A 26,450-nucleotide genomic window follows, 5' to 3' on the forward strand; every position below is an offset into this window, starting at 1 on the left:
TTCTCATGGAATTTGATTGAATGAGAATTTCTGCTAGCAAGTCTGAGTATGGCTTTACAGGACGAGGAAGAAAAGCCTACAGCTATTAAACAACGGTAAATACCAAACATCCCTCCAAACTTTTCGGTGACACTGACACCATGAGCCAAACCCATCCACCAGACAACACCATCATAAGTGGACAACACCTTGGAAAGAATTTGGACGGAGAGTTCACCTTGAGTGGGAGCAGTGTGAAACTGCAAGTCAGAGCCAGCTCACAATTATGTGTAGGCTTGCAAGTGCGAGATGATTGATTGTGCGTCCTGGAAAGCTGACAAGCACTTGACTCAAAGAAGACTCAGCATATACGTATAAGTCAGCATACAGTGATATTTTAGTCTAAGTGCCATACGCTTTGTAAAGTGGGAAACAATAAATGGTCAGGGGATACCTCAACAGTGATCCAGTTTGATAATGATGCAGTTTCATACATTTACATGTAACTAAAAATTAACAATTATTTTATAATATGAAATATACAGTGCTTAATGTATTAACTAGATATAATGCTTCTTTGGTCCTGTAATTAGACCTCTAGAAGTGTCTGGCTGTTAACAACAAGAAACTGGACTGAGAAAAGACGTTTAAGCTAGAATAGAGGCACTGCAAAAAAGGACCCAAAAACTCTCATGTGAAATATAGCCCTGGGAAACTCCATTTAGGGAAACAGCCATGGATTAAAAAAAAGGCGGGACATTGTAAGGATGAGTGACAGGTCAGCCCGTGCTCATAGGCCTTAAAATAGAGGAGTGTTTTGTGAGGGCTGGGCTCAGGTGTCAGAGTGTGTGTGTTTAGGGTGGCGTGTGTGTGTGTGTGTGTGTGTGTGTGTGTGTGTATCTGATGTTTGCCACACAGTGGAATGCCAGACAAATGATAGAAAGGCAGAACTGTGTGTTCAGGGCCCGCTGGCCGTGGGCCAAAAATAGGTGTTGTCACGGCGCCAAGAACAGCTCTCGCTCGCTCGCGGCAAACAAGCAAGAGGTCAGCGAGCACTGAGGCGGAGGGAAAGGACCCTCAACTGTAAGGGGAGTAAATTACACACTGAAAAAGTCCAGTTGTGGGTTTGGCAAATGGGTACCAGACGAGTTTCTCAGATAACAATAAGAACAAGGTTTTAAGCTGAAACTCAGGCAGGCTCTTTAAAAGAAAATGACTTCTTAGGAAACTCTCTGTTTCTTTGCTTTACAATTGTGTGATTCAAATCAAAACAGGCCCCAACCAGTCTGTGAGATAATATCTGTAGTTCACTGTTTTGGCTTAAGGTCAAAAAAATATTCACAAACCATTATTTCTCCTCCTGTTTTTATTGAAAGAAAACTAACTAAAATAAAATCTGCTGAACTGATTTTGCAATGGCGCTACACAAAGTAAGCCCATGCAGTGATATAGTAGAGGATATGAAGCATAACGCATTACTGAGGCACCTATACTGCATATGTCGTAACCATGGTTTCAGATGGCCAATAGAAATGGGCGTTTCTTTGCCATGGTTACACCATATGAAAATTATGATATGAGGTGTGAGCACACTTCGCAGTATCAGCAATTAACGTCCACTGTCTCAATTCATATACAATGAGACAGGCAAAAAGGACGGGTCCTAAAAAAGGCCAAAAAGCCAGAATAAAAACATGACTGGAGTGAACAGTGAGTCAATTACATCAAGGACATTTGTCTTGGTAAGTCCAATGGAGACATAAGACCAATAGACAGACAGCATGTAAGTCTGATGATTTAATGAATTTTAATGAGAGTTCACTCAAAACCAGCATTTCTGCAGTTCCCTCGAGGGACACTGAATGAATAAGATCCATTTAGTCGATCTTTTCATTCCTTTGACCAGGTACAGTACATACAACCACACAGACACAGCAATCATCGGAGTGATAAAAAAATTTAAATCATCCAAGGAAAAAAAATTACACACAAGAGCAGCGAAAAATATGGCTTACCCTCTAAAACCTGAGACCATACAAAATAGAAGAATAAGCCATTATTATTATAAATGTTATGAAAAAGGTAAAAACTAAACAATGGCAATTCAGTGTTACCATGCTTGTACTTTTTGTATTACAAAAGTACTGACTTTGCTACAAATACCTATCTGTTAGGCCAAAGGCTAAGAGAAATACAGAGTATAAGCAGAGCTATTAGTCTTAAAGTCCCAAATGCGTTTTACACCACTGAACAGTCTTTCATAAAAATAAATACTTAAGGCCCACACACATTCTTATGTGTGCAAATCATTAAAAGTCCCCATCGATGTAGAAAGCCTGCAACAATCAATACACGGCTGATATGTTCACACAGAATACCTGAACTTCACAAAATGACCGTTGTCATTATTCAAGGTCCCTCAAATTGAATAATAGATTGTAGAATAGAACAGAATAATAGAGGCAATTATTTGCGTTGTGTTGGCATGGGAGAAAATGTATTTGATTCTTATTGCTCGACAGGATTGGCAAATAAAAAAGATTGGCAAATTGTCCTTACTTGACACATCCACACCCTGATTAAGGCAGGGGAAACACATGTAGCCGGTCAAAGGGAAAACAGACAATCTTGTGTTCAAAGTTAACACATAAATAAGAACCGTTTGGCTCTTAAAGGTACAGTATGTAACTGTTTTGTTAGTTTGAAACATTCAAAAGCATGTGCTAATGTGGGTATATATGTTCTCATAGGCTTCACTATACCAGAATTACTGAACAGCTGGGGTAGTATGGGAGAGATGCTTCCTTATTGGATATTTCTCAATAGCTAGTTAGCTTTTAACTAATCAGGAGGTCAGGCAAACTCAGCAATCAGCGACCGGACCTCCTGGATGGCAGCCAAACACACATGATAAACTGGACATAAGGCTGATAGGGAAGTGGGAGGTTTGTCTCCAGATCTCTGGCTAGTTTCATTAGCATATCTTGCATATCGTGACTTTAATTATCGTGACTTTTTTTTAAAAGTTAGATTGACATCCAAAAGCCGATAATTTTAAGTACCAAATTACCTACATGTATAATAGTGTCATGGAAATACTAATGGTTGATGGATCCATACGAGAAAAAAATAGAAACTTAGTGAATTTAGAGACTGGTGGAACTCCTGAATGTACACCCATTCCCAATCCCAATCCCAATCCCTTTTATATCCAGAAGTCATTGCAATATTCCCCTACGGCTTTCAAGCTTTTACCACTGACACACGCACATAGTTTCCATTTTCCTTGTAGTTTTTGCTGATGGTATATAGTTTGAAAACATTTAACATTTCAATAAAAAGCAGTGGCTTTAAACAAACAAACAAACGAAAAACCTGCTTTATAACAGCTATACAATAACTCATCGTGAGCTGTTTGATAGTCATGCATAAATGTGAAAACTCTAGACTGGCTCTCCTCATTTTTACATGGTGTAGGTCATTTGAACTACTTGGACATTTGGCTTCTTCTATGGCGTGCCTATACAATGAGAAAATGTCTTGAAGCACACTTTACCTAAAGCACTCTTTTACTTTCTCAGAACATTTTATGACAGAGGATTTCTGTATAATCCGTTTACTATTGGTTACAACTGATGTTACTGGTAACTACACAATTTGCATGTTTTCAGTGGTACGTTCTCACAATGTCTTAGGAGCTTCTTATTGTGGGAAATAAAAAAGTTTATGAATCTCCCAAACTGGGCTTTTCCCAGTCATGTTGGCCTTGACGTTTCGGGCCTAGTTTGATTTGGGGCATTTCAGAAGTAACATGCATGTAGAGACTCGGTATGGCCAATTGGCATTGGAAACAAAAAAAAAAAGACGTCAAGGTTTTTGAAATGTGACAAGCACCTTCACCATCAACACTGTGACATGACAGTGACCATCCAAACATCATGAATTCACAATGTGTTTCTGCAGTACAATGATATAATTCGCTGAGCTCAGACATGAAACAAATACATCACTGCTGTGAAATTCAGTGATACATCTTTGCATTGAAATGACTCTCAAGTAGTTGAAATGACTGACTCTACATGTGCACCTATGTCTTGTCAGACAAAAGCAAAAGCTTATTCTTGAACTCTGTTGGCAAAATATCATAGTGTTAAAAGGAGCTGTTAGTCAAAGCTCAAGAGTTCAATAGAAATAAATGGAAACGTTAAAAAGAATAAAAGGAAATTTGTCTCTTATGAGTTCCAAATGCCCCCATTAGCTGATGACTGTGACATTATAGTGTCAAAACAACATCCTGCCACACCAATAATAATACATGCGTTATCCCCCTCAAAACGGGTCACACAGAAAGAACTTCACAGAGAGACAGCAATGTCCACAACACACAGCATCCAAGCCAACTGCTTGCTTCGGTCCTCAGATTGCGGGGCTTGGGGCAAACAGGAGTGAATCCATTCTGCTGTCTTCTATCATCACACACGGTTCTCTGTCCAATTTTACACGCTAAACTCATACTTCCCCAGTTTCTTGGGTTCCTTGCTGGGGATACACCAGTCGTCGGCCTCTGTGGTCGTCTGGTAATGCCTGAGGGCAGACTTGTTGAAGACCGGGAGCCTTTCAATAGACTCCGAGGATAAGGCCTTGAAATCAAACACAGAGCAAAATTGCATTTTTTTCAGATCGGACAAGGCTCTCTTTCTCCCTCTCAGCTGCAGGTCACATGATTTCATTAAAACCCTTATCCAAGATTAGATTCAAAATATAAGCCACGTGGATGGCACAGTTCTTAAATTAGGCAAAACCCTAAAAAAGCCACCTCAGCTTAAACCATAAAAGGGTCATACTACTATATTTCTAAAGATTAATATTAGATTATAATAGAAACATAAAGATCATAATAGTCAAAAATATATAGAGAAAGCAATATAAATATCAACATATAAAATTGCTACCTTCAGGTAGATGACTGCTGATGTTCCATAGCCTTCCATGGAGTAAAGCTGCAGATCACCCTGGAAGTACTTGGCATACAGACGTGAAATGGGAAGACCGTAGCCGAATCCCGCCTGCAGGGTAGCAGTTGAAAACATGGATAAGCTATTGGCTTACAGTGCTAATGTCTCCCTCTGTGAGCCTGCTAATTTACAAACCTGTTTACTTCTTTGAACTGGTTAGTTAACAAAGTTAAACATCTTGGCTCCCATAAACCTAGCAGTGACAGCGCTGGAGCAAACCATTAACCTGACCCACCTGACAGACAAAAACACCATTTAATGTCTTCTTCAAAACGAACTACATGCTGCATACCTAGTTCAAATAAGGACAACATCAAGTGTTTAAATAGTATATTCAAAATGGCTTAAGCGTTAAACAAGAAGCTTAGCTTCTTACAGAGACGTTTTTTAACACAGAGAAAAGGTGGACTTTTTCTTACTGTTGCCATAACAGCTAGCTCACACAGCATTTGTTGCTTGACAGATGGATGACGGATGATGGAGGGTGTATCTGCCGCATGGGGTTGTGTATGGAGACGTTTATAGTGAGATTGACAGGTCAACAACCAATCACGCTGCTAGCGAGCTGTTTACCTTGTGGGTAGTTACCTTGCTATATCAACATATCATATCAACATATCAAGAAGAACTAAATTGAAATTGTTTAAGACGTTAGTAGTGCCAGTCCTATTATATGGGAGCGAAACGTGGAAGATGAATAAGAGGGAAAACAAAGAAGTAGACGTTTTTCAAAATAATTGTCTTAGACAAATCCTACGATTCCATTGGGAAGATCATATGAGTAATGAGAAACTGCTTAAGAATGCGGACATGAAACCACTGAGTGCAGAGGTGAGATGGCGGAGATGGAAGATGATCGGACACATACTCAGACAGGATTGGGACAACCATAATAACACAGCGATGACTTGGGCACCAGAAGGGAAGAGAAAGAGAGGAAGACCAAAAACCACATGGAAGCGTACAGTGGAGAAAGAGCGGAGAGAAGCGGGTTGGAATTCATGGGACGAGGCACGAGTGACGAGTGAATAGGAAGAGATGGAGAGAATCTGTGGAGGCCTTATGTGCCAAGAGGCACGCAAGAGACTAGAACTAGTTACCTTGCTAGTGTGCTAACATTAGATAGCTGGCTCAGACACCTCGCAAATCCCCTCAGACACATTTTTCAGCTTTACATTGTACATTACTCGGTAACTTAAAAAAAAATTGTGAAAAGCAAAAAAAGTCAAACAAACAGGTTTTATGTAGAAATACGACCATCTACGGAGGTTGGTCCGCTTTCTTTTTTTTTAGCATCGCGCTCTTTGGATATTAGCATGACGCGATTTGATTGGCTAGCGCCTGCGCTGCCGTATTTGCAAAAATGTGATTTGATTGGCTGACGCATGAGTTGCCTCTCGGAACACAACGGAACCGCAATTCAGTTCGGCGATGACGTCACTCCATTCACCCCATTCAAAGTGACTCCAACGCCCAGTGTGAGCTAACTGTAAGGCTTACCAAAGGAGCATTGCGAGCCTCATCGATCACCGGGCTTGGTGCGGTGGAATACATGTAGCTGAAGAGGCGCTCGATCTTCCTCAAAGGAACACCACCACCTTTGTCTGACATCTAAAACAACACATGCCATATGGGGTCACCATTTAAGGTCCTCATAAGTCAAAATATATATTTACACATTTATAGGAAGTGTCATATTAATAATCATATTCATTCAGTTAGAACATTTTATTGTTTATTAACTAAAAATGCAGTGGATGTCTGTGTGTTAAAGGGCAAACAAAGATTATGTCTCTGAAAGTCTACATAGTCATCATAGTGGAAGTCACAGTATTACTCAACATACATCTACATCGTTATATTATAAATGTATTTATGAAGCAAAATCACAGTGATGAACACAGCTTTCACATGAGAGGTGTTGCATTGCAGGATCAGCACAGGTGGGTAACTTACCTTTATTGTCAGGTCTTCACCACCCAGTGATACTCTGACCTTAACAGGTGGGAGAGTTAAACTGTCCTCATGTGTCTCCACTGTGGCCCTCATGGCATTCTGTAAAATATATTATATAATTATATTATTAAAAATATTACAAGATTTGGTATCAATTTCACCAAGACTCAACCAGAATTATGAACAGGTTGAGGCCAGAGATTGGACTTCTGGGGCAAAGTGTAAGCACAATAAAAAATTAATAAAAAAGCTCTATGGCTAATAAAAACATTAAATCAGTCACCAATCATAGAGAGCGTTGTTTTAGTCTGAGTCATTCTGGTCTACTCTAGCAAAAAAAAAATCTGAATGTGGCTTTGGTTTAAATATAGAAACTTTGAGAAATACACACTGTACCTTAAAGAGCTCGAAAAGCATGTGATATAGATGAGAGGGGACATAGACAATGTGCAGAGGCTGGTCAGGGGATTTGGCTGCAACAAAAAGGAAAACACAGCTTTTAAAATCGAATAAATTACACAAATAAGATAAGAGGATAGCAGCTGCAAGTCTCGTGACTTGAGTACATGCAGGATCTTTATAAAAGGGACATAAAGATGCCAAAAAGTACATGAAGCGACTGAGGTAAGCTGTTTGTGTAGCAGCGATAAGCGTTTGTGCCTGCCAAGAGTTTATGCATCTCTGTGCAGTATCTATTGTCCACTTTAGTTCAAGAGAACTTCATGCCCACTCTGCAGATATGAAACTATAGAAAACTTCTGTTATACTGTACTGTTATGCTAAGTAAAGGAGAGTATCTGACAGACAGGTCCGATATTCAATGAGAACTGCTTATAAACGAGATAATATAAGCAGGGGCGGAGATCCCATTTCATTGTAGGGGGGGACAATACATTGTCAAATTTCAGAGTGTAATTCCGGGGGGGGGACATGAAAAAATTGCTTTCACGAGAGCTAGCATAAACTGCTAAATACCGAATTATCTTATCACATTTACAAACAGAAATTCGAAGTCATTTTAGAATGATCTAAACAGCATTAAATGTACTAACACGAAATATCTATTCACAGACAAATAATGTCCAAAGTTCAAGAGAACTTGATGCTCAAAATAAGTTATAAAACAGCTCAAGAGGGAATTGAACTTTCAACCTTTTGATTACAATACGACTTCTCTACCTCCTACGCCACTGTCACTCCATATTACTATACCAGCATAGTTCATGGACCGGAGAAAAAGATGACATTAATTTAATTTCAGATAATTTAACAAATCTGGAGAGGCACTGAGATGTAGACCTACGTTTATTAACTAGCATGAACCTGCCCTGACAGGACATTGTCCTAGACTTAGCTAGCTATCTTAACTGTGTTAATTACCGGCATGCGTGTGTTATCGGCAAACGTTCACGTTGTCATGCCAACCCATGAATAAGCTTATGTATACTTGTGCATATCGATTGGAACTTCGTAAATGGAGTTTAGAAAAAAACTTCTTCTTTACATGTTCTTACTGCGTTCGAGAATGAGATAAATCTCGTTACATATCGTGTATCATAGCGGCAGCGACAGGGGACAGAGGAGGAAACAGTCTGACAATCTGACCGTGTAGGCTACTGGGCTGATTAACTGAAACACGGAGCTGCCGGTAGCCCTGCCAGGGGCGGAGATCCCATTTCATTGTAGGGGGGGACAATACATTGTCAAATTTCAGAGTGTAATTCCGGGGGGGGGACATGAAAAAATTGCTTTCACGAGAGCTAGCATAAACTGCTAAATACCGAATTATCTTATCACATTTACAAACAGAAATTCGAAGTCATTTTAGAATGATCTAAACAGCATTAAATGTACTAACACGAAATATCTATTCACAGACAAATAATGTCCAAAGTTCAAGAGAACTTGATGCTCAAAATAAGTTATAAAACAGCTCAAGAGGGAATTGAACTTTCAACCTTTTGATTACAATACGACTTCTCTACCTCCTACGCCACTGTCACTCCATATTACTATACCAGCATAGTTCATGGACCGGAGAAAAAGATGACATTAATTTAATTTCAGATAATTTAACAAATCTGGAGAGGCACTGAGATGTAGACCTACGTTTATTAACTAGCATGAACCTGCCCTGACAGGACATTGTCCTAGACTTAGCTAGCTATCTTAACTGTGTTAATTACCGGCATGCGTGTGTTATCGGCAAACGTTCACGTTGTCATGCCAACCCATGAATAAGCTTATGTATACTTGTGCATATCGATTGGAACTTCGTAAATGGAGTTTAGAAAAAAACTTCTTCTTTACATGTTCTTACTGCGTTCGAGAATGAGATAAATCTCGTTACATATCGTGTATCATAGCGGCAGCGACAGGGGACAGAGGAGGAAACAGTCTGACAATCTGACCGTGTAGGCTACTGGGCTGATTAACTGAAACACGGAGCTGCCGGTAGCCCTGCCCGTTGGAAACAGCATGTGAACCAAACCACTTTGAGGAATAGGGGGAACATGATTTTTCAATACTTAAAAACACATTTTTTTACGTCTATAATTAGCACCGCTTGTGTCGTCGTATTTTTATTTAAAAAAAAAAAAAATCAAATTTTTTTTTTTTTTTTTAGTTTTCAATGATTGTTGGGGGGGACAACTTTATGGTAGGGGGGGACACGTCCCCCCCGTCCCCCCCGGGATCTCCGCCTATGAATATAAGTTATAAAAGATGTAACCGCATAGTGCTACAACACTACAACTGTATGCTGTGTATATATGTAACTACAGCATAGAGCAAATTCCATTTCATTCTGGAGGTATATCTATAATACCTTACAGCAACTGCACAGTAAAAAAACATAAGCGAATAGGAGGTTACTGCTTTTTATCTCATATGCCGTATGCAATAAGCAAGTACATATTAAGTCAACAGGTGGATGGGCAAGCCTGAGCACTGGCAATATAAGCCTGTTGTGAAACACACACACCATTCAATGAGTAATTTGATTTCATAATTCTCTTTGAACTGCTTTGATGTTACGCAGAGGGTTACCAGATGCATATTAGTATTTGGCAAGGTAAATGACTCCAGATATAATGTTGCAGGCAAGAGATAATTTACACCACAGCGTTCATCGTTGCAAAAGTAGCACAACAAACACTGAAACTTTAAATTGGAATTATAGCCTCAAACTTTGAGAACTGAGGAACTACTGACAGCTCAACTCATGCTGAAAGTAAGCAGACCCATTTACATGCAGTTGGATAAACCAACGTAATTGCAGGCTTCAAGCGCTACGCATGGTCGGATTCCATGCCCATGTGAAATTTGGCATTCTCTGACGCCCACGCCGTGTGTGTGTGTGTTTCTCTTTTTACCCACAAGTGCTATGCGAAATGTGCCTCGGTCTGCATGCACGTAAGTGTGGACTTTCACAGCACACCTACATCTACTCCACTCGACACACATGCAGAGGATAAACACACTCCAAATGAAACCGCCCCTCTACGTACAGTTAAGGTTGATCACGTAAACAAGAGCAGGGGACAGTCAGTGTGCGATGTGTTACGGTTAATCTGTTCCCACAGCTCAAGACTCACCATGCACACAAGCACACACAGAAAGACTGAACTGAAAGGTTTGACTGAGGTAAGAGTCTCTCACAGTTCACTTGCTTGATCTCCATTTCGGGGGAGGTCATGTAGTACTGTTCACACAGCATCTTGGACGTCTCGTAGGCATCTGGAGGTGGAGGGAGCGGAAACAAATACACTGGTGAGCTGTTCTGCTGGTGGCCTAAACCACCCTCTCACAAGACCAACCTAAGTAAACACACACACACACACACACACACACACACACACACACACACACACACACAGACCTCTTCTAATAAGACATCATAATTTGAACAAATGAAAGACCAGGCCTATTTGAGATTGAGACTAGGGCTGAACGATTTGGGGAAATAATCTAATTGCGATTTTTTTCCCCCCAATATTGCGATTGCGATTTATTATGCGATTTTTTTATTTTATCCTAATTTTTTTGCCAACAATCGTAATGAATGATTTCAATATGACCAACACAATATTAGATACATTTAGTGTAAAATATTATTTCCCACAATTTTTATTTAACTGCTCATTACAGAATCAAGAACAACAAATCGGTGCAACAAATCGGCTTTGCCACTGTGCATTTAAGTAATTTAAACAAAGAAAGAAGAATAAACACAAGGCATGCACTTTTTAAACACTGTGTGCAAAATTTACCATCTTAAGAAAATTTTTTTTTTTTTTAGATCACGTTTTTAATCGTGAACGTTGCGGTTAGAAAATCGCGTTCTATCACATTGCGATTAAATCGCAAATGCAATTAATCGTTCAGCCCTAATTGAGACAGATCTAATTTCAGTGGCTTGTGTTCAAGTCCCTGCAATATCCCTCACTGCATCTTTCCTGTCCTGCTTTCAAGCATACTGAAGTCTTTAACAACCACGTGGATCGTTACCTTGTATTACCTCCACCACGTCACAGACGGGGTCAATGCTTCCTATGTGTTTAGGGTGGGCTGGATTGGCACTTCCATCAAATATGAGGGCTGTTAACAACAAAAAGCACATACATATTTAATCACAGTACGCTCAATGAATAACTTAGTATTCCTGTCTCTTTGTAAGGACCACATTTAGTCTCCATGATGTCTAATGAGGGCCGCCAACTCACAGTGCTGGTTCATTAGCATGCGGGTGGAGATACGACTCATGTAGAAGCGGTCCAGGAAGTACTGGACGTTCTGATTGGTCACTGGGTCGACGCCAAAGGCCTCCTTGTACTCCAGGACGCCCTGGGCCATGGTAGGCACCACGTTGTTGTGTCGATTCCGCACGTTGACGAGTGTTTCTGTGAACCTGAGACAATGTAGACAATGTGACTATTGTAAGTAAGTAAGTAAGTAAGTAAGACTTTATTTATATAGCACATTTCGTACAGGAGTTGCAGTTCAAAGTGCTTTACATAAAATCAATAAAAGCAAGCAGCAAGAGCAATACATGGAGTAAAATAAGGATCAACATCGTATCAGAACCTGATGTTCAGATAGGCTTCTTGGATTATTAAAATCATGATAAAAGGTATAAAAGGAATAAAAGTAATACAAGTAATAAACCCCTTCTGCCTGTGGTCCTATTATTTATTCATTACATCAGGATTAGTTGTCCACTCCACTAACTGCACCCACGACTCCACTGTCAAACAGCTGACAGTCATTTGTTCGATTTTTAAACACTGACCAGTCATGGATTACAGGAGCTCCTGAAATTTAAAGAATTTTTAAACTCTAAAATGTGTTCTTCCAAAACCAACCAATACGACACAATTACGTTTTGTTTTGTTTTGTTAATTTTTGGTAGATTTATTTCTGTTTGGTTTATTCCCATGCCGTAGCATTACATGGTGTATTATAACTACAATTATAACAGTTGTATTCTCGTAAAGGGTTATCTTGTTGTGAACATGTATTTGTTATTATTTGCTACTATGACTTTCTATCAGTACATGGAATATTTAGGGCCTTAGTATTGACATACTGATATTACCAGAAACAGGACAAAATCATATTACTCAATGTGGTACAAATCAAGCTCATCATTGTCATGAAAATGAAATATAAATTTAAATTAATATGGCTACAAATATTCCCCATTCACAAGGCTCAGTACACCTATAAGCAACTGGCATTTTTTTGCGGAGTCAATAAATACCAATTGTTATCACTCAAAAAACAAACAAACAAACAAACAAACAAAACAAAACAAAAAAAACAGGGAGAATTAGTGATACAAGATGGAGATATCTGGACAAACCATCTCTTTTTAACAAAGTACGAACACGTCAAAGCAGGCACCAAGAAAAGTAAACTAGAAGAATTAGAACTGTCTGTCAAGGACCATCAAAATCCAATTGACTCCCCAATCACTGAGCAGAAGCTTTTAGACCAAATTGCACAAAAGCAAAAAAAAATATTTGAGCCTGATGGCATTTTAAACAAAAAGCTAAAAATCTATTAATGGAAAGTTCCACTCTATTAAACTTCAATTATTTAATCTAGTTCTGAGTGTGTGTTATTTCCCTGATATTTTGAATCACAGATTAATTACATCAATTTACAAAAGTGGAGATAAATAAGACCCCAACAGCTACAGAGGCATCTGCGTGAGCAAAAACCTGGGGAAGGTACAGTATTTTGCAGCATTATAAACTCCCTACTCCTGAACACAGTGTCTGAAGCAAAAGCCAGATTGGATTCGTACTAAATTACCACACTAACCCATCATATTGACACCTTACACACCCTGATTGAAAAACATATTCAAAAAACAAAATAAACAATTCACTTGTTTTGTCGACTTCAAAAGAGCATTTGATTACATTTGGCATTACAGCTTGATCTAAAGGGTAAAACATAAGACATTATAAAATACATGTCCACGAGAGCTAAGTGTGGCAGTAAAATCCGATCCAAAAGAACCCAATATATCCCTCAGGAGTGGAGAGTGAGGCAGGGTTGCTCTTTGAACTCAACTCTATTTGACATATGATACTGAGTTGGCCGCCGTACTGGAAAAATCATCAACACCTAGTACTAGATGACCTAGTCCTTGCTTCACCAACGGAGGAAGGACTCCAGATTCAATTAGCCCTTATTCAAACGTTACCATGAACAAAATTAGATATTGATCTTTCAAAAATGATCCAGTCAACTGGGAAGATGGCACATATTGACATTATGACATTAGATTATGCCTACCTAGGCCTGAGAATCAATTCTAGAGGATCATTCAACATGGCAGTGCATAAATAAAGAGACAAGGCACGCAGGGCTTTTTTTCTAAATTCCAGTTAGAATTAGGCTAAAAATATTTGCATCAGTGATAGAACCAATTGCCTTTTATGGAAATGAAGTGTAAATCAGGAACTAGACAAATGTCGAAAACATCTAATTGATATATAACATGATGAGTTTTGCAAAAACATCCTAAAGATCCATCAGCACACTACAAACACACATGCAGGGCAGAATTAGGCCAATATCCTCGACTGATTACAATTCTGGAAACTCAGCGACCCACACTCTTTTCATTACGGTATAAAGCCTTGCAATACTAACAGTTGAGCAAAGATAAGAACTTGCCTACCAACCTGGTCTAGTTCCACTAACACAAACTTGGCTGCCAAGAGACAAACGTCGGTGCGAACAGTGCAAAAACTATTGCGACAGAGCTGCACTTCTGCAAAACATTCCAATCAATCTGTGATTGCTACTTCCCAAAATTTGGAGCAAAGGGCATTTGCTTAAATTATAGAGGAAGTTTAGGGGTTACATAAAGCTACTTTGAAATGTTGTATAACTAACATTTAGCTTAATTTTGCTTGTGGGGACAGATGTGTACTTGGCCTACAAGGCTCGGGTTAGTTTGGCACATTTCCTATAACATACTTTACCTACTCTACTTAATTCTGTGTCTAATTGTATGTATTGATTTCTATGTTTTGATTTGCTATTATTTGTATTGAATGACTGCTTTGGGAATACAAGCGTCCTAATTGTCATGCCAATAAAGCACCTTTGGTAAGTGAAGGGAAAAGCTCTTAACACCCCTATCCCAGTGGAGGCAAGACATAACCACAGTGCTTAAATAGCATCATTTAAATGTAGTATTTTTTTGTGTTTTCAATTTTCACGAACAGGACAGTGTTTTTTACGCTAGATCAGCTGAGACGAGAGGTGAGACGAAATGGCGATACTCACTTTTTCAGGACCTTTTTGTCGTCAGGATCTCTTTCTAGAAAGTCCACTAATTCCATGAGACTCGTTGCGTACCTTTGGAAAACATACAAACACAACTGTTATTCGTCTGAAATTGATGTCCATCTCCATTCCATTCCACTCTACTCTGCACTGCAAAAGCAGACACAAAGCAGAAACATGGCTAATCCTTTGAACCTTTTGTGGATTTTTCCACAAGATATGTCAACAAAACAATTAGCCCACATCAAAACAACAATACCCCTTTCTAGGCTGTGGCCATCCTGAAACCCAGCCAGTTCACAAAAATAGAAGCCCAACCTTTTATCTGAGAGTGGATGCTGGGAGTGAGGCTTCATGACACAGAATTACATAAATGGTGTGGCTGGCATGACAGGCCGGTCTTTGGAGAAGCAGCACACGGGCAACGGATCAAACCAGGAAACAGAGCAGAGGTCACCATTGTGAAAGTGCAATTAATCTGGGTACCCCGGAGGAACGCAGACATCTTTTTGAGCCAGGCAAAAGGTCAGCGTCCACGCTGTCCTATGAGACTGCTGGTATTGTTAGAGTAGAACATCAGAGGGCAACGTGGGGCAAGATAGAAATACTGTGCAGATTAATTATGGGAGGGTGGAGGGGAAAAAACCCTGATACTGCATCTACACTAGCATCAGTCATTTACTACTCAATTATTAACATTTTAAATATGCATTTAGCTTATTGTCTAGATTGGTATATCTGTTGGTTTGACAATCTCATTTTTGGTGTTTTTTTTTTATTTATTATTTCACATAATTACAGAACAACCTACTGAAGTGTAAAGACTCACATAGCGACATATTGTAATACCTTTGTAAATGTAATCAGACAGGATTACATAACCCACATTACAAATACATGACATGTTATACGAATACATTCAGTTTCTGCAGGGGATATATGGGCAGAACTTGGCTAACTATGTAAGCTGAAATCTGTCCTTGTTCTAGCAACCTGGATTGGGTACTGATCCTCAAACATCACCCACTCCCTTCCAACTCGCATAATGTGTTTTTTTTTCAGTGATGATTTGGAATATGGAACACATTAAGAAAGGCAAGAAATACTTTTTTATTTAGGCGCCTGTAAATGATTACTTTAAGAAAGCTGGAAAAGTCATTTTGAGCTCTGCTGCCTTTCATAGCTCATCATAGCTGCCAAGCCTAAGTTGGGCGTACAGTATAAAATCCAAAACAGCATGGAAAACAGCTACCGCTTTCTTGATCATTACCACTTTCCTTTCAAAGCCATGCTCAATCAGTTAGCTATAAAACCTAAATCTGGGAATTAGCTCATAATTGACATATGTACTGTATCTTGGTACAACTAAATAATAGATGTTGTATAAACGCCTCAAATCATCTCAACCCCTCCTCCTCCAACAAACCACCCACCATCATCTGTGCTGCCAGGATGAAAAAAAAAATCACAAATACAACAAATAATAATAAATGTTTTTCACACTGGGACAATAAATGTTTTTCACAAGAGGTAGTTGAGTGCAGTTATTTAACACTGCCTGACCTGACCTTGGCACCCAGAAAGGCCATGCTAAGCTCGTCATGTCAGGGCGGGTTGTGTAAGGTTAAAACTTTCCGGGATTGTGTATTCAAATCCAACAAAGACACCACTTTGGTTTCTTTGCCATACTGGTAAAAATATGGAGACTATGCTTCAAGGAACGGTAAACTTGTGAAAATGCACTGCAATCTTGGCTATCTCTCTCTCTCTCTCTCTCTCTCTCTCTCAAAAAAAAAAGATCGGAAGGAAGACTTACTTCAAGGTTAAATATATTTAAGGGTTGATTGAGACAGAAGTAATTGCCAAACATAAATCAACATACAGTAGATGTAAAAATCAACTCAGTCAGCACTTGAGTGTAAGTTACAACTGATGATCTTATTTCGGTTCTGAAATGTTTGTGGCAGCAGCGCGTCTCAAGAGAAAGAGATAATGTCAAGTGCTTCAATGCTATATATATTCCAATAGTGTCTGATAGGAGGGCAAGACTGATAGGCAAATATTATAAACTTTAGAAGGGAGGTGCTTTCACTTTGACACTCCAGACAATGCATCAGAGTTCAAAGGTTAAACTGTACAGAGCTGTCCTGCATGTTGACAAGGTATCCACCTTGCCCTGCTAGAACAACAGAGATTCCTTTTTGTCACTCTGAAGGCTAAAATGCTGTGAATAACAACACACGCTTGAATGCAAGAAAGCTCAAACTTCTGACCTAGGCCTACATCTCTGCCAAACCACACTGCTGTCTGACCTAAACTCGTCCACATACTGTAATTTTCTTGTTTCTCTTTTTCATTGTGGTGAACAGGACAGTATATCCCAAGTATGAAGGCCACCAGGTTATTTAGCTTTAGAAGTGATTTAGTTTGTGACATGATGACATGGTGATCCCGTGCTTTAGTCAAGCGATAACATTCCCCACGAACAGTGCTGTAGCCCAGAGCAGTGGGTTCAATATCAATTAAAACAACCCTCACTGACAGAGATCTGGCAGCATTATATATGTGGAATCTGTGTGTGTCCTCTGTTTGTCACAGGTGTGTAACATTCCATATAGTGTTTAAACAGCACTGAAATAGTAATAATCATTCTCATTGATGATCAGTAATTAATAATCATTACATCATTACTTAACAGCCATAAACACTGGGTATGGTTGCTGAGAATCTGAGATTTATCCTTGAAATGATATCCTGCAGGACAGATTGGAGTGAAAATGCACTTGGGACCTGGGTAACAGAACAGCAATTCTCCTCATTCCATATGGCAAAGAGAACATACCGTACTGGAATGGCTTGACAGAGAAAATGGTGGTCAACACTAACCAGCTATGGAGCATTTGTAAAGATGGGGTGCGAAGGAGCTTGTCCGGGAGGAAGTCTATCTCTTTCATGATATTTGCGAGTCTAACAGGAAGCTCCTGGCGTAAAAACACAAAGGAGGTCTTCTCGCAGGCGTTGGCAGAACCTGCAAGGAACAGAACGCACAGTGACTCTCGGTAAACAATGCTACAATGTACAGAGCTACCCAGTGGACGCTGTTGTCTATATGTATGACCAGGTCCAAGGACAAGGGTATGCTCAATGACATATGTGACTTGTCATGTCACTTTCAAGTAGTGTGTGCAAATATTTCTGCAGAAATATGCGATGATCACAGGCTAAAAAAGAGAGAATAGTGGCCACGTATGGCATGCATAGGCTACATGACTGGTTTACCTGGTTACATGACAGGTTTACAGGTTTACCAGGTTACAACCTTTATGTCACAGAGTTAAGATATAAGAAGAAACATCGTGGCGTATCAATTAGACTATCTAATGACACATGCTGCTCTATGTAAGTTTTATACTTACCGAAGTCGAGGAACTGCTTCATCGACAACGGTGAAGGTGAAAACTTGGAAAAGCGATCCACTTGTTTTGGTATGTTAGACTTAGCGCCGTTCAGCAAAAGTTGTGCAAACTTCATGTTGACTTTACGTTACTTTAATGTTAACTTCCAAATAACCTTGAATCTGTTGACAGCTATATCTTCGAGGGGGGCAATAATTCGCTATTAAGGAAAGGAAAAACAAGGCACAATGATAATCCTTGATCAACGGTTTTGCAAGGGCAAAAAGGACATCGCGTTAGAAGAACTCTTCATTTGACAATCGACATCACCTTGCAATTAGCCTATATTCTCATGAAGCACTGTTATGTCCCGTCCATTGACAAGATCACTTCCTCCCCTGGTCCTCTGTTGTTTTTCTTCTGGAGTCCAGCGGGACATTCGCTTCGACCAATTGACCTACACAGAGCGAAATTACTGGGAGGAAGGTGTTAAGCCCTGCGCTGACTGTAGCGTACACGCAGACTTGAATATGTCCGAAGAAGCTGTGGTCTGTTTTGCTAAAAATCTTCCAAGGGTAGTGTCAGCGCCCAAATACTTCTACGCTCAGTATGCTGCCGATACGCTATAGCCCACACAACCTATATCAAAATGTCTGTTAGTTTTATGTGCACATGCGCAGAACGAATATAGAGCACAGGTCGTGGAGGAGGGTCTCGGAAGTGTAGATACAGTGGAACAAAAACAACAAACTCAACAACACAACAAACATATTCAGGTCGCACTTGATTTTTCTCCTTTAAAGATCCTGTTGGTTGCGATAACAAATAAACATATCGAAGAGACATAGGCTACAATTTGTTTTGAAGGACAGTAACTGGTCACAACACAGGTTCACACAGGCTTCTGAACTGTAGATGACTGACAAGTGTTTTGATCCACAGGGGTTACCTACTGAACTCAGTGACAGTGATGATTCAGCTTGCACCAAACAGTGTAGCCTACTCTAGTAACTTGCTTCCCTCTACAGCTCACCTCTAAAAGTGCACCTTATGTTCTTTTTCTATGTCTCCAATGGTTTCATCCCAACTCAAGTCTCCCCTAGTAACCTAGCCTTTATATTTTTTTTCTCCTTTTTCTTAAAGAATTTAAGTCCTGCAGTAAGAAACACAGGTCTTTTCTAGGCCTTCATTAACTGGATCATGCGTAGCCTGCAATATTGAATGGGCTACTGTGAGACCAGAGAAGCAAACTTCTAAAATCTCTAGAAACACGAGTAGTGCATTTTCTGGGATCATCAGCGCTGGGTGATATTAGGCTATGCACCTTGTGTAAAATGAAGTGCTTAGACAGGCGTCAATAGTGAACACAAGTACAAGTAACAGCAGACAGGCTAGTTATGACGGATGCAATCAGCCAAAACAAAACTAGACCCGTTACAAATCTTAGGACCTATTACTGACAAGAAATGTCGTGTCAGAAATAGGTCGTGAGATTTGTAATCACCACACAATGCGATAGATGGCAGCATTGCAACGAAATAACAACGGAACGTTGGCATCATTTGACAGCATGTGTTGATGGGAAGGTGGGATTTCCTACCATTCAGGCTAAGGGCTCGTTGGTTTGGCATACACCACCTTTCTGCAATGTAGGTTGACTTCCGTTATCGCATAGAATATTTAGCATTCACGTCGTGTTGGTGTGATCAACGTAACAGACAAGGTTAGGCTCTCGTTATGTTTTGACAATACACTGTTATAATGTTGTTATAATACGAAGGAGGCGCGGTTGTCTTGTGCAGCAGTGATACAGCATCTTTGCAGAAGGGCACATCCGGAGGGACTCTTCAGGTATGACACACTTTCTGGTGACGTATAGTGTAACCATGACATTTATGTTCACATTTTTCATATGCCACCGTGTGTTGTTCTGTTATATTCTCGGGTCCCAGTCTTATGGCAATGATGCATTCTCTATGAAACAGGGTTGAAATTCAAACATGACGTCATGTTAATTTCAGAACGACCTGTCAACTGCTAGTTAGCAATAAGCATGTAAATGGATGGCATTTCACAGCATTTCACTCGTTTATAATGGCAGGTGGGTCATCAGAGGTACTCATAGTTGCTCATAGTGTCAATACGTTTGGCAGCTTTTATTTTATTAAGTCAAATGTATTTATTATAATTCAGAGCGATGGTTAACTATAGATATAACCAACATCTGTATCTAGAGCTATCACATGCAAGCATGACGAATTTGGCATGAAGAGTGCTTTGACTGAGCCTCATCTATACATATGACACCCTTTCTCCCAAATTTAGCAAATTAAATGTCTTGAACGTGATGCTAACACAATAGTGACGTTGGGTTTAGCCTTAAGGATCGTGACCCAATTTACTGCTGGTTCAGAACAGATTCTATTCATTTTTCACTGCTTGTGATGGAAAATGCCTTTTTGATGAGTAATAAATAAGAAAATACAAGGGGAATATTTGATTGTTCATTTGACATGAGGTCTTACAGTAGCCCTTCAGTTCTCTTTTACCCTTACACTCACACATATACTCTCTCTCTCTCTCTCTCTCATAATTGTTTACCCATTTTGTGTTTATGTGTGATGTTATTCTGTCATTTGCCTAAATAAAGTTTTGTTCTTGTCTTACATGATTGTGTTATTTTTTGTTCTTTCACATTTCTGTGTTATATACATTCAGATATTTCATGTCTGTCACTAATCCACAAAATATTCCTTATTCATTTACAACATATTTAGAAAAAATAGGATATTTAAACCCATAGAGCTAAATAAGATCAATTGATAAGATCTGTCATTTGTAAAAACTGATTTTCACCAACAGCATAACTCATAGTCTGTAGATCAGCGAAAGGCATTATTATTGACCTATTAGCACCTTCAGAATTGGAAAACTACACAAAGCTGGTATCCAACACTCTGGGCCTCTTACCTTTGTGATGTTACAGCATTGAGACTGAACGTCAGAAATGTAAAATATCATGATCAGCAATAACAGGAGGTGTTAGTGTTAGCAAGTGTGTTATAAGGGATGGGATAAGTCTCTGCTTAGAGCATTTGGACTGCTTTTCTTGTCCAGGTGAAGTTGTTTTAGTTTAGGCAGTCCAAAGAGAGGTGTGAGATGTATGGTAAAGCAAATGCTTGTTTGTTGCATGCCCTCTTTCCCCAAACGTGGCAGGACAAAATGGCCGACAAGAGTGACCTGAAAGCTGAGCTAGAGCGCAAGAAGCAGCGCTTGGCTCAAATCAGGGAGGAGAAGAAAAGAAAGGAGGAAGAGAGGAAGAAGAAAGAGGTAAGTAAAGGGTCCTCTTGGCACTCTCTTGCTTTGTCTTTTAGACAGTTGAAGGAAAGCAAGAGAGAACATTTGTGAATGTGAAAGAAATTGAACATCTGTGTTGTCTGTGTCTTTGTGTGTCTTTGGCCATGATTGTGTATGCTTTGATTTGATGTGTATCAGGAGCATATGTTTGTGTGGGTGCCAGTCTGTATATCTTCCTGTTTGTGTTTTAATTACTGTTTGTGGGGGGCACATACTGTGGGGTGTCTGTGTCTGAGCCAGTATGGTATGTTTGTATGTGCATATGTGCCGTGTTAAGTGGGTGTCTGTGTGTGTGTGTGCATGCTTGTCTGTATACCTTCCTGTGCGCTTGTGTGTGATGTTTAAACATGTGTGTGTGTGTGTGCGTGTGTGTGTGTGTTTGGCTCTATGTTATGTTTTTATGTATTTATGCACCTGTGTGTTACATGCACGTTCACACATGTGTTTCTCTGCATAGTGTCCCTGTTGATGTTTTAGTGGGATGTCAACATATATGTATGTGTGCTCGCCTTACTATTGGTGTTTTAATGAGTACAAGTTTGGCCGTGAGGTGTTGTGGCATGTGTGTGTGTGTGTGTGTGTGTTTTTATGTTATGTTTGTATGTCCTTACTTGTGTGTTTGTGTCTGGCGTCTCTGTACAGTCATCTGCACTTGTCTGTTTATATTCTCCTGTTTTTAAAGAGGTACTGCACCCTTAAATGTGTTTTTGAGCTGTAAATGATATGACTGTACTGTGATAAAACACATCAATGCTTGTGTTAGTATTGACAAAATGACCATGTTTATAAAAATCTGCATTTTATGGGTTGAAAATGGCTCAACACACCATCTACTGTTCAAAATCATCCTGAACCTTGCAAGGCCAATGCTGATGTAGAGGTAGCCGTTTGGGAATTATCTATGTCATGAAATGGGCACCCCGCCTCCCCCAACCCCCAGCCCCCACCCCCAGCCCCCAGCCCCCACCCCGCCTGTGGGTGTGAGTCTCATTTCCATGTGCTGACTGACGCTCATCATTCACAGGAGTATACGCTCATCATTCACAGGAGTATACGCCCTTCCTCCTCAGCCCCCCCAACCACCCTCAGCCCCCCCCCCCCCCCCTCCGCCACAGCCCCCCCACCACCCACAGCCCTACCCCCACCACCCTCAGCCCCTCCCACCACCCACAGTCCTTTGCCCACTTTTTTTAAATCATTTTTTCTAAATTATGTGGTGGATGGAGCTGGGGGTGAAGTTAAACTTTAATGAGTTCTTGTGGTTGGGTGGGGTGTGGGATGCTTATATGTGTGTCTGTCGGTTTTGTTTGTATGTATACAAATGCAAACATGTCTGTGTGTGCTTGACGTGTGTGTGTGTCTGTGTGTGTGTGTGTGTGTGTGTGTGTGTGTGTGTGGGTGTGTGTGTGTGTGTGTGTGTGTGTGTGTGTGTGTGTGTGTGTGTGCTTGTGCACAGTTGGAGACACAGCAGAAGGCAGAGGTGGTCCCAGTGGACTCCGATCTGGACCGCAAGCGCAGGGAGACGGAGGCGCTCCTGCAGAGCATCGGCATCTCCCCTGAACCCAACTTAGGTACATCTGAACCCCTCCACACCCCCATACCTACCGTTTCACTGTATTTCATGCATAAATAGAGTTATCCAGTGAATCCTTTGTTCTCCCTGTGTTTTTAGTGCCCCTCTCGGGTCAGCTCCCCAAACAGTGAATTATCAATAAATCATGACTGCAAATTGTAGTGTGTGCATGAGGAAGTGTGCGTTTGTTACGTTTTCATGTGTACTCATGCGTTCAGGAGTTGCTAGGATGCTCTCTGATTGGGCGTTTTCGGAATCTGCTGATTCCATTATAGCATCCCACTAACAGTGACACCTAGTGGAAACATAGCAGAATGGCATACCGTCAGGTGGCAGAGGGGTCATCTTTGATAGTGCCTGTGATATCTATGTTTATTTATGAATTTATTTTTCTACCGAGGTTACATTGTAGCAGTCTCATGTGTTGTCAATGCTCAATGTAATTAATGTATACATTATTATTCACACAATGAGTGATTAGCCAATAATGTGCTGGTGTATATCAGCTTGCACCATTGACAGTCTACATGATCCAGCTCTCAGCTGGTCAAATTACACGTTTTCATCCAACTCCAATGTCCTCTTTCTAGTACTGCACACATCCTGTCTGTTTGTCTTCTGATGCCCTGCTCTGTGTGTTTACTCTGTGCAGTGCCCACCCCCATGTCCCCCTCCAAAATGAGCACGCCCAGTGAGACCGGCAGTCAGGACTCTGTGGACGGGGGCACGGCTGGCAGGTATGCTGCTCTCTGGTTACCATGGGAACACCAAAACAACACACAAATATATTCACGTGAACCCAGAGTGACACTCAGTGTTTACCCTCTTGTGCTGATTTTTGTTACATCAGACCTTTTGATTAGGAAGAATTAACCTCGCCTCACCATCTGCTACGCCCTAAGTGTGTGTGTGTGTGTGTGTTTCAGTGGGCTTTGGGCTTTTTAAAGCTGCTACAAGTAATGGCATGTCCTGCCAACCTTCGCTTGAGTTAGCCACTGTAAGATTCAGCTACAGTACCTCTGATCAATGTGCAGGGAACATGCCAAGTAATTGGCAAGAAAAGGATGTCTGTGTTATTGGAAGTTTCCGGGTTAGTAACTATTAGGCAGTGTAGAAACTTCTCTCATTATGGAGCCTTGGAGAGTCCCAGAGACAATGTGTATTTGTCCTAGCATCTATTAGCCATCAGAATGTAAACTCAAGATATTTGAAGTGCCCCCAAGACATGTACACTTATAGCAGCTTTAAACTATAAACCATCTCATAGAAATGATCACTGCTCTACTGGGCATTGGTAGAACACTCTGAGGGTGCTCTCTGAGAGTCTGTAGATACCTTAGCCTTGCCCTGACCCTGGTAGTAGCACTCAGAAACACACATGCTATTTGGCTGGTAGGACTTGGAAAGAACCAATGAATTTGCTTGAACTGAATGATCAGGGCCCTCTGTCTGACCATTGGCCCTCTTCTTCTCTCCCTGTCTGGTTATATGGGAACTCCAGATATAGGTAAGGGCATATATCACTGTCTTTGGTTTCTGTAAAAGTCATTGAAGCATGTCATCAGTTCAGTCTCTAGCATGATACATTTGGAGCTAAAAAGCCCCCAAAACACTTTGAAATGTGTCTTCAATTACAGGCAGGTTAGGAATGTTCAGATTCATGGCGTCAGAGTACCAGCATGTTGTAATACACCCACTTTCCTTCTTTCTGTGTAATTACCTCCTGGTTTAAGAGTTTTGAAGAAAAGTCAACTTCTCTCACAGAAAATAATTCTGAAGGGATAATTCATAAAATAATTCTGAAGGCATAATTTTCCCACCAGAATCTGTATTAGTGCAGAAAATGGCAGTTAAACTGTCCCTACGCTGTGCTGAGAAGTACTTGTTGGTCCACAGAGGGCAGCCTGGGTGGTCCTGTTTGTTCTGGTGTAAGGCTCTCAAGTAGTTCTCATTTATCCTCACGCCTCACAATCTCAACTAGAGGCCTCAACAAATGTCACACTCACAAACATCTTCATAAAGTCTTTCTAAAGACTCACTCCACACTCCAGCCTCCAGCGAGGGCAGGGCAGAGCGTATCTCTCTCGCAGGACAGACATCGGGCAGTGCCCATGCCTGTGGGCACAGTGCAGACAGGGTGAGAGAGAGAGAGAAGGAGAGAAAAAGAGATCGCTGTGTAATTATAGGCCCTCATGATGCCACCCTCTGTGCTCAACCACTGGGCTGACGTGACGTGCCACACAATGCCCACGCTGGCTGCTGTCACCCACAGGAAGAGGGAAAAAGAGTGCATCTGGAGTAGCTGTGTGTGTGTGTGTCCGTGTGTGTGTGTGTGTGTGGGTAAGTGTGTGGGCGTGGGTCTTGTGGTGCTGTCACAAACCCCAGGCATCCCAGGCCAGAAATGAAACAGCCTTCCCCATCTGACTGCTAATGCGAGGTGACACAGGATTCCTCCTGCACCCGCCAGAAGAACCCCGGCTATACGGGACGGAGACAGCGCGGCTCGCCTCGAGCCTCGAGCCCCGCTGGAGTTTGAGCAGTGCAGCGGTGCGGTGGCCATCTTAGCAGACTTAGCAAAGGAGTGAGAGCTAGCTTCTCATTAGTCCGTCTGCGTTTTGTCAGGGCCTCTCTATGTCCCTTCTCCCATCTCTAAACTCTATTCCTCTCTCAGGGCAGGCAGCAGGGGCTATAGTAGGTACAAAACTGAGACAAAGAGTGATACAAGGTATGTATTTTTAGAGAGCCTTGACGCTTTTGGCAGGACCACATATGCACACACACCACTCACACACACACATACACACCACGCACACACACATACACACACCCCCACCACATACACACACACACACACGGACACTGCACAGCATAAAAATAAGCTAAGGCAGTTTTGAAGCAATGTGTTAAAAATACACATGCTGCTGTGTGGCAGGGTGTTGTTTTTTCTTTTTTCTTTTTTTAAGAAAGAGAGAGCGGACTTGTTTAGCTCGCAGTGTTGGGTTGAGTGCTGCCTGATGCCTGCTTGATGTCCCCTGCTCAGCGGTGACTTGAGAGATTACCTCTTGCATGGATAAACTCCAGGGGAAAAAAAAGCCATTTTGCCATGACGGTGAATGACAGTGCCATTTTCAAAGTTGTCAGCCTGCAGTGAAAACAAGAGCGCGCCTGGGGCTGACACTTGAGTGCTGCGGCTTTTTCGGATGATTCCGGAAAAAAGGAGGACGGGTGAAGGGCAATGTCAAACGATTACGCGACTACTGCTGCACTGAGACATTTGGCCTCTTCGCAGTGCATCGTTTACAGCACTCACTTTATACCTCAGATTGCTTGGGTTTACAGGTTACGTGAGGTTTTAACTGAGGTTGC

General features: G+C 40.9%; 2 protein-coding genes across 11 annotated transcripts in view; one reads left to right on the top strand and one right to left on the bottom strand.

Annotated features, from left to right (window-relative positions):
* Positions 1 to 1,763: 1,763 nt before the first annotated feature.
* Positions 1,764 to 18,928, bottom strand: pdk4 (pyruvate dehydrogenase kinase, isozyme 4). Of its 2 annotated transcripts, XM_012832909.3 has the most exons (12): positions 18,485 to 18,928; positions 18,176 to 18,374; positions 17,646 to 17,787; positions 14,760 to 14,831; positions 11,675 to 11,859; positions 11,460 to 11,549; positions 10,611 to 10,688; positions 7,347 to 7,423; positions 6,951 to 7,049; positions 6,495 to 6,605; positions 4,932 to 5,045; positions 1,764 to 4,619 (listed from the first exon to the last, which is right to left on the bottom strand). In XM_012832909.3, exons 2-12 carry the CDS (start codon positions 18,288 to 18,290, stop codon positions 4,476 to 4,478), a joined length of 1,227 nt encoding a protein of 408 aa, XP_012688363.1. In that variant the 5' UTR covers positions 18,291 to 18,374; positions 18,485 to 18,928; the 3' UTR covers positions 1,764 to 4,475. The 2 variants fall into 2 exon arrangements, with proteins under 2 accessions (XP_012688363.1, XP_012688362.1); XM_012832908.3 differs by having other exon boundaries at positions 18,176 to 18,928.
* A 778-nt stretch (positions 18,929 to 19,706) lies between these two features.
* LOC105904926 (cytoplasmic dynein 1 intermediate chain 1) overlaps positions 19,707 to 26,450 on the top strand; it is a 70,709-nt gene continuing 63,965 nt past the window's right edge. For 4 of the 9 annotated variants that reach the window (XM_031585699.2, XM_012832878.3, XM_031585701.2 and 1 more), the window contains exons 1-5: positions 19,707 to 19,803; positions 19,957 to 20,005; positions 21,371 to 21,484; positions 22,968 to 23,082; positions 23,737 to 23,821. In XM_031585699.2, coding sequence (XP_031441559.1) covers positions 19,733 to 19,803; positions 19,957 to 20,005; positions 21,371 to 21,484; positions 22,968 to 23,082; positions 23,737 to 23,821 — 434 coding nt within the window. In that variant the 5' untranslated portion in view covers positions 19,707 to 19,732. Of the gene's footprint in view, positions 19,804 to 19,934; positions 20,006 to 21,370; positions 21,485 to 22,967; positions 23,083 to 23,736; positions 23,822 to 24,585; positions 24,592 to 25,755; positions 25,810 to 26,450 lie in introns of all 9 variants that reach the window. The other 5 variants (XM_031585694.2, XM_031585695.2, XM_031585698.2 and 2 more) reach the window with 3 other exon arrangements.

Source organism: Clupea harengus, chromosome 19 (assembly GCF_900700415.2).
Source record: "Clupea harengus chromosome 19, Ch_v2.0.2, whole genome shotgun sequence".
Taxonomy (NCBI): Eukaryota; Metazoa; Chordata; class Actinopteri; order Clupeiformes; family Clupeidae; genus Clupea; species Clupea harengus.

Excerpts from the sequence above, each read along its gene's own strand:
- pdk4 (XM_012832909.3), bottom strand. The coding sequence starts at position 18,290 with ATGAAGTTTGCACAACTTTTGCTGAACGGCGCTAAGTCTAACATACCA. Across the intron at positions 14,832-17,645 it reads TTACAAATGCTCCATAGCTG|GTACGCAACGAGTCTCATGG; the intron begins GTTAGTGTTGAC and ends TGTTTTCCAAAG. Across the intron at positions 7,424-10,610 it reads GGAGATCAAGCAAGTGAACT|CCAAATCCCCTGACCAGCCT; the intron begins GTGAGAGACTCT and ends TTTTTGTTGCAG.